Source organism: Dreissena polymorpha, chromosome 12 (assembly GCF_020536995.1).
Source record: "Dreissena polymorpha isolate Duluth1 chromosome 12, UMN_Dpol_1.0, whole genome shotgun sequence".
Taxonomy (NCBI): Eukaryota; Metazoa; Mollusca; class Bivalvia; order Myida; family Dreissenidae; genus Dreissena; species Dreissena polymorpha.
Window position 1 is genome coordinate 70191935 of NC_068366.1, and position 13541 is coordinate 70205475.

The 13541-nt window shown below is 34.9% G+C and overlaps 1 protein-coding gene across 1 annotated transcript in view; it reads left to right on the top strand.

Moving 5' to 3' along the window:
* LOC127852809 (chitin synthase chs-2-like) overlaps window positions 1-12899 on the top strand; it is a 179381-nt gene extending 166482 nt beyond the window's left edge. Inside the window, exons 22-34 of the mRNA XM_052386796.1 lie at window positions 15-102; window positions 690-818; window positions 2410-2459; window positions 3922-4037; window positions 4868-4964; window positions 5640-5713; window positions 6021-6113; window positions 7127-7184; window positions 7591-7644; window positions 8852-9010; window positions 9768-9896; window positions 10331-10480; window positions 11759-12899. Coding sequence (XP_052242756.1) covers window positions 15-102; window positions 690-818; window positions 2410-2459; window positions 3922-4037; window positions 4868-4964; window positions 5640-5713; window positions 6021-6113; window positions 7127-7184; window positions 7591-7644; window positions 8852-9010; window positions 9768-9896; window positions 10331-10473 — 1190 coding nt within the window. The 3' untranslated portion in view covers window positions 10474-10480; window positions 11759-12899. The remainder of the gene's footprint in view (window positions 1-14; window positions 103-689; window positions 819-2409; window positions 2460-3921; window positions 4038-4867; window positions 4965-5639; window positions 5714-6020; window positions 6114-7126; window positions 7185-7590; window positions 7645-8851; window positions 9011-9767; window positions 9897-10330; window positions 10481-11758) is intronic.
* Window positions 12900-13541: the final 642 nt, after the last annotated feature.

Genomic DNA, 13541 nt, shown 5'->3' on the forward strand with positions numbered 1-13541 from the left:
ATGTTTCTGTTTAGGAACTCGAGAGGTTGAAGAGCACTCAGTGCGCGTGGCACACCGGAACTGGCAGGACCGACTGACAGCAATGTTCAAGGAGGTGTTCTTGTGAGTTCACCCACCGTAGTTTAGGTGTTGAATAGTGTTAAGAATTGTGTATTCAGTGTTTTCGGATTGAGAAGTGACACTCAGTGTTGGTTTGAGTTTACCCACCTTAGTTTGGCAATTTAATTACATCTTAAAAGAACCTTTACGAAGTGTGTATTAAGAAAAGCTTCTTTTATTATGGGTACCATAAGTCTAAAAAATGTGTGCTATTATCTACTTTTAATACCGGCTTACGTGAATATGTTATCGTCGTATGAGGTAAAAACTAAATATTTGTTTTTATTAATATATTATGATTCATATTGTTCTTGAGCTCTACTTATACAAATAAGACATTCACTCACAAAACATATGTAAGTGACCTTTATCGTGATATCAGGAAATTATTAACAAGATGCATACTTTATTTTCGCGTTCAAAATGAAAATTAATATGATGCAAGTGTAATACCGTGTAATTTTTCTAGAAATATGCAACAATGATATGTGTAAATACGCATATGATATTTATTACACTCAGACATGTTTATCTTTTAGATATCTTTCATACTGTAAATCAAGCTTGTATAATAGTCCATTTGTGTTTAGCTGTTGTTTCACTCGTCGTGAGACGAGGTCAGTAGAGAGCCAAACGGAGGCGGGTGTTCGGAAGCCGATGTCGCGCAGCGGATCCGTGATTGAATCGTCGGAAACCAATACCGACGCCAAGACAGCGAGGTATCGAAAGTATTGGAAAACATTCTAAAGCGATGTGTTCTTCAAATTAATGATAAAAAAAAATTAGCTTGAAGGTCTAAGTTTGCATAACATCTCAACCAAAAGTCCGTCAGTAAACTAAAAGATAATTTTTTTGCTTTGTTTGCTATTTTATTTATTCCACCAATAGTATTTTTTCTAGACTCATTATACGTTCGAATCTTAAATACAATTACTTTGTTTAAATTCAATTAGAATTGTGTAAATACTACATTATAAAACAAACTCACACATGACTGATGGACAAATTAGTTTGACAAAATATTGTTATACTATACTAAGTTTGAGAATTCAACTCACATATGACTGATGGACAAATTAGTTTGACAAAATATTGTTATACTACGTTTCAGAATTCAAAGGGAAAAAGATACAAAACCGTTGAAATGCCCAGATGATCTCTTTATGATGAGTTTCATGTTGACTCCCAAATATAAAAATACAGTTCCTTTCTGACCATACAAAAAATCATACCTTTAATAAACCGCCATGCAATATGTTTACGGGTTTCATTTTGGAACAAAGCAAAAAATCGCCTTCGCCTTACAGGCAGGTACTGGCCGTTAAAGCGCAACTTGTTCATAAGGCAATTAAAGTGATATTATGGGCATTTTTCACCGTTGAATTGAGGTGAAAAGAATTAACAGGTCAAAAAAGTTAGTTTAAATGTGGTTACTGAAAAATTATCTGCAACTCAACTTGCTACCAGTTGTTTATAAAATATATTTTATATGCGAGATTCTTACGTGACTCACCCAGTCCTCTAAGCCGAAATAATCCGTAAAACAACATTGTGTCTTTGTGTCGTATGAACGAATCTGCACTAAAACTAAATTTAGGTTCACGTCGTACATGCATGATCAGTTGTAAAACGAAAGTACGTTTGATATTCAAATGCATTATTTTTGTCTTTCCGGGATATTGTTTTAGTATGTTGATGCTGAATTAACAAATACAAGTGTATATGAAGTGAAAACACCAAAAATAAACAACGGTTGCGATAGACATCTATAAACTATGAGATGCCAATAATATCACTTTAAGACAACTTTTGCAAGTAAAAATCAAGACTTTTTTTTTCAAATAATTTACACTAGTCTTCTTTTGAAAAAAAATTCATTCGGACTTAAATAAATGTAGTAAGATATCGGAATATAAACTTAAACCAACAACATAGTGTTACTCGTAATAATGTATATAATACATCAATACTGAATCATGTTAGTACTTTAGAGGTTTCGCTTTGAACCCGTGCGCAACAACTATTCAATACATGTTTGAGCTTGACTGCCTGTTTCGTATTCAGTATTGCGACACATTTATGAAACATTTTAGGACGATATAATGGAATGTTCATGCAAATGAAATCACGTGGTTTATATATTATTTTAGTTTAACTTTTCTTTATACATTTATTAGAATGATTATATACGTACTCGTCTGTATATTAATATTTTTCATACGCTTATAAAATAATTAGAATGATACAATTACTGGATTTAGGAACACAAATTGTCCATTGTATACGTCTTTAATTATAAACTAATTTCAGAACGTTGAACACATCTGAAGCCGGGCTGCCGAGCATTCATGAAGCATATGGTTAGTTAAACTAAACGAAGGGCAGTATTTATAAAGCTTTTATGGCGGTGAATAGAGTAACAGAGTAAACGTTTTTCTGGTGAAGAAATACTTTATTTGAAAATAATTAAGTCGAGATCACGAGTCTCGGGCTAAAAAGTTCGGGGCAAACCGTTCAATACTGCGAAATTTCCAAACAAATGCGCCTCAATCTGGGAAAACGGAGTTTTATGCATGTGCTTATATTATTGCATAAACTCTATCTATAATGCCCTCTGGCGGAGTGCGGACACTTGGTAAAAGGAGGGCTTGTTATGTGTTTGTCATATCCATAAACTGGTCCACTCGCAGTAACTGCCCATTTTTCATTGGATTCAATGAAGTTAATTTGAACTTTGTTAAGAACTCCAGCCTTCGACGACTTTCCAAGCATAAATGGGGAACTGAATAAGCACCAATTTCCTCATGCATTTAGGGATAAAGGCAATGACAATTTCAATCCACTTTTCAAATTATACCAGCTGCACTCTCTTGACAACAGCTTTATTTATTGGCGACGTCAATGAAGTTAAGTTATTTACTCAACACTTTCAAAAAACTATGCTGTAAATGTAAGTGTTTATGTACCGTCAACGTTCCTGCTGTATGCTTGAAATATTTCAGTGACAATATGTTGGCAGTGTTAATTTTTAGAAAATTTAGTTGGAACGAAATAAGATTGACTTGTACGAAAGAAACCTCCGGTATGAAAACAATTACTTATTCTACGATATATTTATCAGTCACGACCAGTAAATTCCAAAATAATTCCTCATTTCTTACTTTGCCCGGCTGCATTTCACCTTTGCATTAATCCACTGTTGAAACACGTTTTAAATTGAAAACTGCCTAAGTATCCGAAGGTAAAGCCTCGTCATTTCAGATGATGACCGAGTGAGGCATATGAAAAACACAATCTTGAACTGTATGACGTCATATGAAATAATCGAATTATTATGTCGATGTCGAATGAACAAGACATATTGTTTTTAATGTTACTTTAATTAATTTTGGTATGTGTGATTTGTTTATGCAAAAATAGCAAAAATACACATTTTCTCGGACATGATCATCTGCGGGCGCTCTCAAAATCCGTTCCTGCTGCGCACTCGGGCAGGAACGGATTTTTCGACCGCGCGCACTCAGGCAGAAACGAATTTTTCGAGCGCCTGCAGATGATCATGCCCTCGAAAACGTGTTTTATCTCTTAACTGTTGACCCAGATAAGCCTGTGCAGTCCGCATAGGCTTATCAGAAACGACACTTTCCGTCTTGATCTGATTTTCGTTTAAAAGAGACTTCCTTTAGACGAAAAATTCCATAAAAGCGGAAAGTGTCGTCCCTGAATAGCCTGTGCGAACTGCACGGGTTAATCTGGGACAACGTTAAACGCATATGTACTAAGCCCCGTTTTCCAAGAGCGCGGTTTAAATGTTGTTTGTAGACGAGGTAGATGATGCCCGTAAAAGCTTCTCGGATACGGAAGAGGACGACGACAAGATAAACAATGAGGAAGGTGTAAAGGTGGAAGAATGGCTGACGCCTGACTTTGATGCATACGTAAGTGAATGTACATGTTTATATTTTTTAGTGTTCGATGTTAATAATAAAAATAATTTTAAGATTGCGTATGTTAATGATTGTAAATGCATGTAGCATTTGTCTCTATCTTATGTGTTGTTCTGGTCACGAAATCATATAATTATAATCTTGTGTAGATAAATGACTCAGGGATGGGGTCCGACACATGGCTTTAGTTCTATGAAAATTGGCATTGACACCAGCAATCTCCATCTTAGGACCCTGTTTTTTGCTATATGAAGTGTTTAACCCATTTATGCCTAGCGTCTAGAAAAAAGGCCTTGGCAAACAGCGTAGACCCAGATGAGACGCCGCATGATGCGGCGTCTCATCAGGGTCTGCGTTGTTTACTTAAAGGAATTTCTGTAAGAAATATTTTAAATATAGAAATAAATATAATAGACATTCCTAATTTTGGAAATAAATCGATCCAATTTAGAAGGATAAGAGAGTCCACTGGGCATAAATGGGTTAAGCTTGTCATTTATGTAAAATCAAGAACTAAAGATCAATTTGACGATTATTATGTTAACATTTTTCGTGAAAAACCTGACAACAATTAATTTTGTTGGTAGTGTTGCTGAGGGTGATCATTATTTTATAAGTAATTACGAAGACAGTTGTGATAACGTTTACGGTGAAAATGACATGGTTGCTATTGATATTAGTAATGGTAAAAAAGAAAAATACGATTATGATCATGCTTTTTATGTTTCTGGTAATAATTATTCCGAGGACGACCTTAACGTTACAAAGCTGCCGCTGAATAAACTTAGTATTTTTAAGGACTATTTACATTATCATTCCAGGACATCGTGGTTCAAAAGTTTAAAGAATACGGATTTGAGAACACCATCTTCATCAGCAAAATGACAGACAACGAGCTTACAGATATGGGTATCAAAAGTAAGCATTAGCAATACTCTTTGTTTCGTGACACTGAAATTTACATTTGTATCAAACAGTGTTTATGAGAACTCTATATAGACACAGATTCAGACGTTAAAAAATGTGTTTTCGACTTTTGATTAGGCAAATGCACATGTAAAATAAACTCAAAGTCGTTCAATTATGTAGATTTTCTATGATCGTTTCAGAACATTTTATTTTCAAATGTAAGTGTACATGTGTATAAATGTTAAAATTTAATGAGATTTTGAGCGGTTTTCCGCTCTTTATTGTTTTGGTCATGTCTCCCATTATGTTATCGTACAATGAAAATGAACTCTAATTTAACAATGATCGGTACCGTTTTATGACCGATTTTTACGTGTCACCCTATATAGTTTAATATCATATAAGCTTTTACAAACCGAGCTAAAACTGTTATTGTATTTTTCTGAGTTTTTACTCTTTAATTAATCTCAATAATTCTTTTCCTAATGTTACTACTTTACAAAAGTGTAAATAAATCTCCGTATCTAAGATACACAAGGAACGCAAACAACGGGGAATATAAGAAAACAAATATTCATATGTTATTCATTACGAAAAAATAAGGTTAATCGCGTATATGCTATGCTACATTTTAATATTTAAAAAGAACGGAATAAAAAGTACCCTCATGTTTCTGATCAAAAGGGTCGGGACAGAAACGCTACCTGATGGAGAAAATAAAGACACTCCCAGACTACGAGATTGTTGCGGATGTACCGGTATCGAAAATCATATTCATATGCAAAGCATGCTTGCGACGTTTAATTGATTTGTCAAACGCTTACTGTTGAAGTTGGCATCAGGATACATCGATCAAACGTAGCAATCGCGCTGATGTGCTATTTTAAATTGACAATATTTACTATCCAACCATAAGATTAAACGGATGTCCGGGCTCTTTGGTACGTGCTTATTGATGTTTTAATAGCTTTCAATGGACATTTAATAACAAGACTTATTCCAAAATCCTTACCAATTATACGGTATGCCACGCGCTGAATTTTAAAAATGCAATTGCGATTACAGAAAGACGTCAAAAGTTGGTTGACGAAAATTGGCCTGGAAATGTACACGACCAACTTCAAACAGGAGCACATTAACTCCTCTAAAGATATAGAGGTATGTTGCGTGTGGTATGAAGTGGTTTTCACGGTATATTACCATACACTTTCATGCAGTATCCATGACATAGTCACGATCTTTGTCATATGCATCACGTGTGGTAAGGCACACGTTTTTGCCTCCAAGGATTAGTATTACATCACTAGCATCACGTGTGGTAAGGCACACGTTTTTGTCTCCAAGGATTAGTAGTACATTACAAGCATCACGTGTGGTAAGGCACACGTTTTTGCCTCCAAGGATTAGTAATACATCATATGCATCACGTGTGGTAAGGCACACGTTTTTGCCTCCAAGGATTAGTAGTACATTACTAGCATCACGTGTGGTAAGGCACACGTTGTTGCCTCCAAGGATTAGTAATACATCATATGCATCACGTGTGGTAAGGCACACGTTGTTGTCTCCAAGGATTAGTAGTACATCACTAGCATCACGTTTGGTAAGGCACACGTTTTTGCCTCCAAGGATAAGTAGTACATTACAAGCATCACGTGTGGTAAGGCACACGTTTTTGCCTCCAAGGATTAGTATTACATTACTAGCATCACGTGTGGTAAGGCACACGTTTTTGCCTCCAAGGATTAGTAGTACATTACAAGCATCACCTGTGGTAAGGCACAAGTTTTTGCCTCCAAGGATTAGTAGTACATTACAAGCATCACGTGTGATAAGGCACACGTTTTTGCCTCCAAGGATTAGTAGTACATTACAAGCATCACGTGTGGTAAGGCACACGTTGTTGCCTCCAAGGATTAGTATTACATTACAAGCATAACGTGTGGTAAGGCATTTTTTTGCCTCCAAGGATTAGTAGTTCATTACTAGCACCACGTGTACTTTATAACGTCCTCAGATGACGAATGGAGTCCGCACGAATAAAATCACATAATATTTTTAATGTTACTTGATTTGAAGAAAGTAGCGACACGTATGAGTAATAAAACCATGTTGTATTTGTATAGAGGTTGCGTAAAAAGGTCATTGGCCCATTTATTTCAATTTTCCAGATACTGAAGTCCTTCTCTCGAAAAGACATAGAAACGGAGCTGAAAATCACCAAATTAGGTACGTACATATGTCAAATAAATTATCGTGGGTACGTGTGGTCACTTCCATACTCGGTCGTGCGGTTTGTGCGTAGTTTGGATTGAACAAATTTCCACAACAAATACTTTGGAATCAAACATGTGGTCCGTAAATGCCATAAGTACATGCGTTAAGTACGTGTTAACCACTTTGATTTGATACGCTTGTTTATTGACTAACGCCTTGATAATGTATACCGTCAACTAGGCAAATCTCACAAGAAACAAATACGCACACTTTATACTTGTCTCCCGAAATGACTGGTGGTGTGTGTTCGTCAAATTTACAATATATATCTTACTAATCGTATCTGTATATTTTCTCAACATTTGTACCACATTGTGTGTTATGTCGTAATCATTAATGTCAAATAATTCACTTCTAGGTCACATCAAACGGCTGATGCAAGCTATTGCCAAACTGAGGAACCCAACATCCGGTAAGACATTGTGTTTGCGCAATTTATTAGAAAAATCAGTCGGTACTTAATTACCTAACATCCAAAAAAATGTGTCTTAATATTTAACACCGATAACAAAAATCTCATTTATTTATTTACCATATCGCGGAAAAAAACATTAACTCTGCCCAGTTCACAGCACTTACTTTGGTTTTAATCCACATTTTGACACAGTCACACCGATTTGCTGATCGAAAATTCGACAAAACAGTAACATTTATTAGTATTTTCAATGTTATAGCGTCTGTTGAATTTTTTTTCACAAATGGCGGTCTCAATCATCATAGAAATTTATTTTCTCTGTAATGTCATGATTTCATCTACAGACTTGTTCAATGCTATGCAATCATTCTCTTCAACGTTGCTTCAGTTGTTTATTTAGCTTGCGGGTCCTACATTTGTATTTCATAGCGTATTTATCGAATATTCGTAGTTTTCCGCACATATCCCGATAACGTTCGGAGTGACGGATATGTACGAAATAAGGCGATATTGCACGAAATTCATAAGAGTGCTTATGACTTAATACAGCTCTAGTATTGGTGAAGTTTACATGGATCCAATCTATTTTACTGGTTATTGCTGTTAAATGCTGATTGGGAGTTTGATAATCTGATTATAGTTATTTTAATGATGATGATGATAATCATGAGGAGGGGGGAATGATGAGCTGAGTTTGATGGTGATGGCATCACAAAATGTTTATCATGAAGACATGATGATACTATGACGATGACTGATGATGGTGATGACGATGATGATGAAGATGGTGATGATGATGCTGAGGAAGAGGAGGAAAATGAGGAGGAGGAGGATGAACTTTGGTGTTGATGACCAATGTTCGGTTGACACCAAAGTGCGAAACTGTACCACCACCGGAGATATAACTATGTGTTTTGCACACTTTTAAGTATAAAAAAAACTGGTATTCGGTCCCCGATTAAAATAATTAGGGCACTGGAAGTGTCAGACATATAAATTGGTATTAAGGAACATTTTCCAATTTGCCTTATAATTTTTATACTTTCCTCTTAATGCGTTACAGTTTTACTTATTATATTTCTTAATTTTGACCTTTTCATTTTAGCTTTCTCCCTCCTCAACATTGAAGATCGTAAGAAAAAGACCGTCGTTTCTAATTCGTTTCGAGAGATTGGCTTTTATGGGCAATGACTCTTAATTTCAGGTGAACGGAAGATTCTTGAGGTAGGACAACGTTTAAAGAAATCTGTCTTGCACAAGATGCGCGAACACCAGCCGGAAGAGGAAGAATTCTGGCAGACGCTTCAAAATTTGTGTCTTTTGCCCCAGTCCACTGCGTATGGACTTGAGGAAGATCTTAAACGTTAGTATATAAGGGGAATAACTCTGTGCATTTTTTTCACTGACGGGCGAAATCACTCTTACATGTGACGCAAATGTTAAACATGGATTTTCAAATGACATGAATAAACGTGGACACGCGAAATATATCAATCCAAAACTGTACAAACAAGTACTAGTTAAAAAAGCATGACAATTTACGGAACATCATCCTCAAACGTATGTTATTTCAACTTCATTATGACTTTATAGCTGCCCGAGAGCGTTATTTAATCTTTTGAAATATATGTTAAGCAGACAATTATAGATTATATATGTATTCATGAAATTATAAACTGTCACCATGTAGAACGTCATTATTGGCCATTTTCGGCATCGAAGTGACAGTCCATTAATTTTGTTATTCTTCGCATGAATCGGTTTTCAATTATAACAACTGATTGAAAAGCATTTTAACGAATCATCGCTTAAATATTATAATACAATATCAAGCAGATTGTGTCCGCTGAACAAGACGAGCGCCATTGTGCGCGTGTTTAACTAAGTCATCGAGGGAGACTGAAAAGTTCATAGGCGAACGAGGTTGACCTTCTCGGAAAAATAAACTAATAAAATTGGACTTGAGTGTGTCACAGTACTAAAGCATTGTCGTACAATATGTTAAAATGGGAAAGCATTAATTTAGTAATCCCATGAATAAAATTTTTAATCCGTTCGGGCAACCAATAAACGTGATCAAATGCGTTTTTGAAGTCAATAAATGTGATTTTTGGTTTCAGGTGACTTGAGAGAGTTGCGAAATAAGTGGATCTTCATTCTGGCTGTGTTCAACACACTTTGGATGGTCCTAATCTACACCCTCTCTGATCAGGGGAAGCTACTCAGTGTCGCCAGCAGTAATCCAGTCGGTAAGCGCGAAAGAGTTATCTCCCAAAAGATTGATATGTTAATAAAAGTAATTATTAACACCGTTATATAAAATATGACATATTTATACATTATTTTTTTAACAGATATGCAATGCACGATCGATACTGTGAATGGGCATTATCCCAGCTTAACATTTTACTAACAAAATGTTCACTCTTCATTCTAAATCATCTATCGAATCATTTGTAGGTTCTGGTATTTTACTTTTACCATAATTTTCTTTTTACTTCCGTATACTTATTAATTAACACAACCATGGTTTGTAAAAAGTGTTTTCTTTAACAAAATGTATGCACGTTTAAAACAACCAGCAAGAACGTGTAAAGTGACAACAATGTACATGAGTGTCAATACAAATAGAAAACAATTCCTTATCTGCTACTTAATACAATAGTCAATTTCTGTTTTTCAGGTCTGGTAGTGCTTGTGGTATTCAGCTTTGTGCTTTTTATCCAGTTTATCGCCATGATCATTCACCGCATTACGACCGCCACACACTTCCTGGCACGCGCCCCTACCGGTTTGGTGCTAAATACCGCACCGCGTGGGCTCTAAATGACTGGTATTGTTATAGTCTGTTTAAACAATAATATTATATACATAGATCTTTACTTTCAAAATAAAAGGCCTTATATCGGTTCTAAGTTATAACAACAAACACAACAACAACAACAACAATATCAACAACAACACCACCAACAACACACTTTTTGACGTAGATATATGCAATTTTGTTATTAACGTTTAATATCTTTATTGTGCACGTATTTTGACGACATTCCTTTTTTCATGAAACAATACTTCTTCTGCTTGTAACCTTTTAAGTTGAGGAATAGATTAAGCAAATAATTGGGAATATTTCTGACAGTGGTTGGTGGTTCGGTGGGTTGTTTCACACAAGTTTCGTATATCATGTGATACTCCATAAGCCCGCAGGGTGAACGGAATACAATATCTCACAATTAACGAGGTCGAGAAAACACACCGGGACACCACTGGCATGTAATATTCCTTTAATCGTTCACCTACTTACCGATAAAAAATTATACTCTTATAAATAAAGATTATATTTCAATCGGTCATGAAAATGTCGTGTTACGGATATGTAAGATATATTGCCCATAATAAGTAGTCTGCTGTTGAACTTTTCAATACGGGAAAATATTTCGTACTGTGAAATTTGGAATTACTATCCAATCGCTTAACACCCCCAATATTTTGGTACGGATATGTATAGGTATATAATAATTTAATAAGGTATGTTCAGTAACGGTTATTAAGCCGTAAAACGCTACACGAACTCATAGCATACATACTTGTTATATGAATTAACCTACCTATTTTAAATTGACTATTCAGTTGGTCTTAAAATTGTATAATGAATAATGAATTATGTTACATTATCGCTTAAACAATAACAGGTTCACTGTTCGAAGAATATAATGTTTAAGTTCAAAACATTGAAACATATTCTGGGCGATATAAGAATCCGTTATTTTTATGAAGTTAATTACATTCGACAAGTAAAGAATATATCAAAATAATGAATAATAATTTGACATATGGCCTTAATATCCATTTAGGGGCCGTTTCAACGTGTGGCCGCTAGTAATTTATTCGTTTCGTTTCGTTTCTGACTCCTATAATTATAACGATCCTAATATGAATATTTTTATGGAGTAACGTGCTTGCCATTTTAATTTTGCTCTAGGTAGTTACTCTAATAAAGAAATTTAATTGAAGAGGAACTAAGAAAAAAAGTGTGCATGCATTCAAGTTAATGCACATATTTCATATTTTGCTTTAAGATACGGAAATTCATTTACTTTATTTGATGCAGTGACATGCGAGAGGAAACAGAGGCCAGGAAGGCGCGCGCAGACGCGAAAAAGCTGGCAGAAGAGCGCATCTAGAATGGTAGATCCACTAGGGTGGCTAAACCGGAAGAGAAACAGCCACTGCTTCGGCAATCGGAAGACTCCATATCCATCGTCTGAAACGGCGAGACACAAATATATTATACCATGACGACATAAATTGAATAGTGATATAAACATTGCACATTTTTCAATACAGAGTTGCCGTTCATTAGCTTTCATACAAAGACTCCGAGTTTGGATACGTGATCTAATTATTTCAATTATATATACTCATAAGATTATGTGTTTTAATAGTAACGTTTGATAAATGTGTATATTAAAATCTATAGCATATATATGACATATATTACTTGCGTGCAATAAGTTTTAGCTTTATCTTTTCAATGAGATACATGAAACAAATATTATATATATTATTAAATAGTGACTATATAAAGCACGATTGCGATTAACTCTGACGAAATGTATTTAGATAAAATTCAACCATCTTTTAAAAAAACAGATACGAATTGAGAAATAATTCAATAAATAGGTTGGGTTAAATGTTCCTGTTGAGGACAGGTAAGCGTATTTGCTTAAAACGAAAACCCGATCCTCAATTTGGACATAATAAAAACGACCTGATATGGTTTTACTGTATGGGAGGCCATGTTTAGGCTTCATAAGCCTCGTATTGCAAACGTATCTGCATCCAAAATTAATTAAGTATTATCTCAGTTATTTACATTGATATGGACACCGTGGTCAAGATTATAAGCAATTATTATTGATTAACGAGCAAAACTTCATTATCCCGTATACAAGGATCAACATTTTATCATGTTTTGCTTTAACATTGTGTAGTGTTCGCTGTTTAATCCCCCATTGTTTTAGGATATATACGTTGATCGTTTATATTATTTTTACTAATTATGAGTAATTAGCGTTCATGTATCGCAGTCATGTAATATTAAGTACTGTGTAGTAATGTTTTTAATGAAATGTTTATTATTTACATGTTATAACATATTTGTATCGTTACAACTTTTCCATGTCATTTGTTGGTGATTGAATTTCATCTTTTGTATCTAAAATATACATAATTATTGTTACAAATGAATAGTGCTCACTTTTAAATCAGTTATATGACTGTTAATAAAAAATATTTTTCTATACTATTTATGATAAAACACTGTATCATTCATAAAATGTTCGCTGTTTTATATGTTTGTGTCTTTCTTAAATTAAGCTCACCTTTGTAAAAGCACAGGTTGAGACTTGCTATCGTCCTGTGTCCGCCATGCATCGTGCCCCCTCCGTCGTCAGTAAACTGTTTATTCAAACTACAAATCCCACTACACCGCTTGGCAGATTTTATCAAACCCTGACATGAAGTATCAATGGTGCCTCTTTTTTTTTATAAACCTATGCCTAGCGTCTAGAAAAAAAATGCCGTGGCAAACAGCGTAGACCCAGATGAGACGCCGCATGATGCGGCGTCTCATCAGGGTCTGCGCTATTTGCTTAAAGGAATTTATGTAAGAAATATTCTAAATATAGAAATAAATATACTAGACATCCCTAATTTTGGAAATAAATTGATCCAATTTAGAAGAATGGGAAAATCCACTAGGCATAAATGGGTTAATACTACTGATCGTTCTGTGATCAATACTAGCCAGAACCCAGGGAATGACATGACTTATATAGACTTATAAATCTATATCAAGCAATGTTATCCCCTGAAATAACCTGAAATAACTC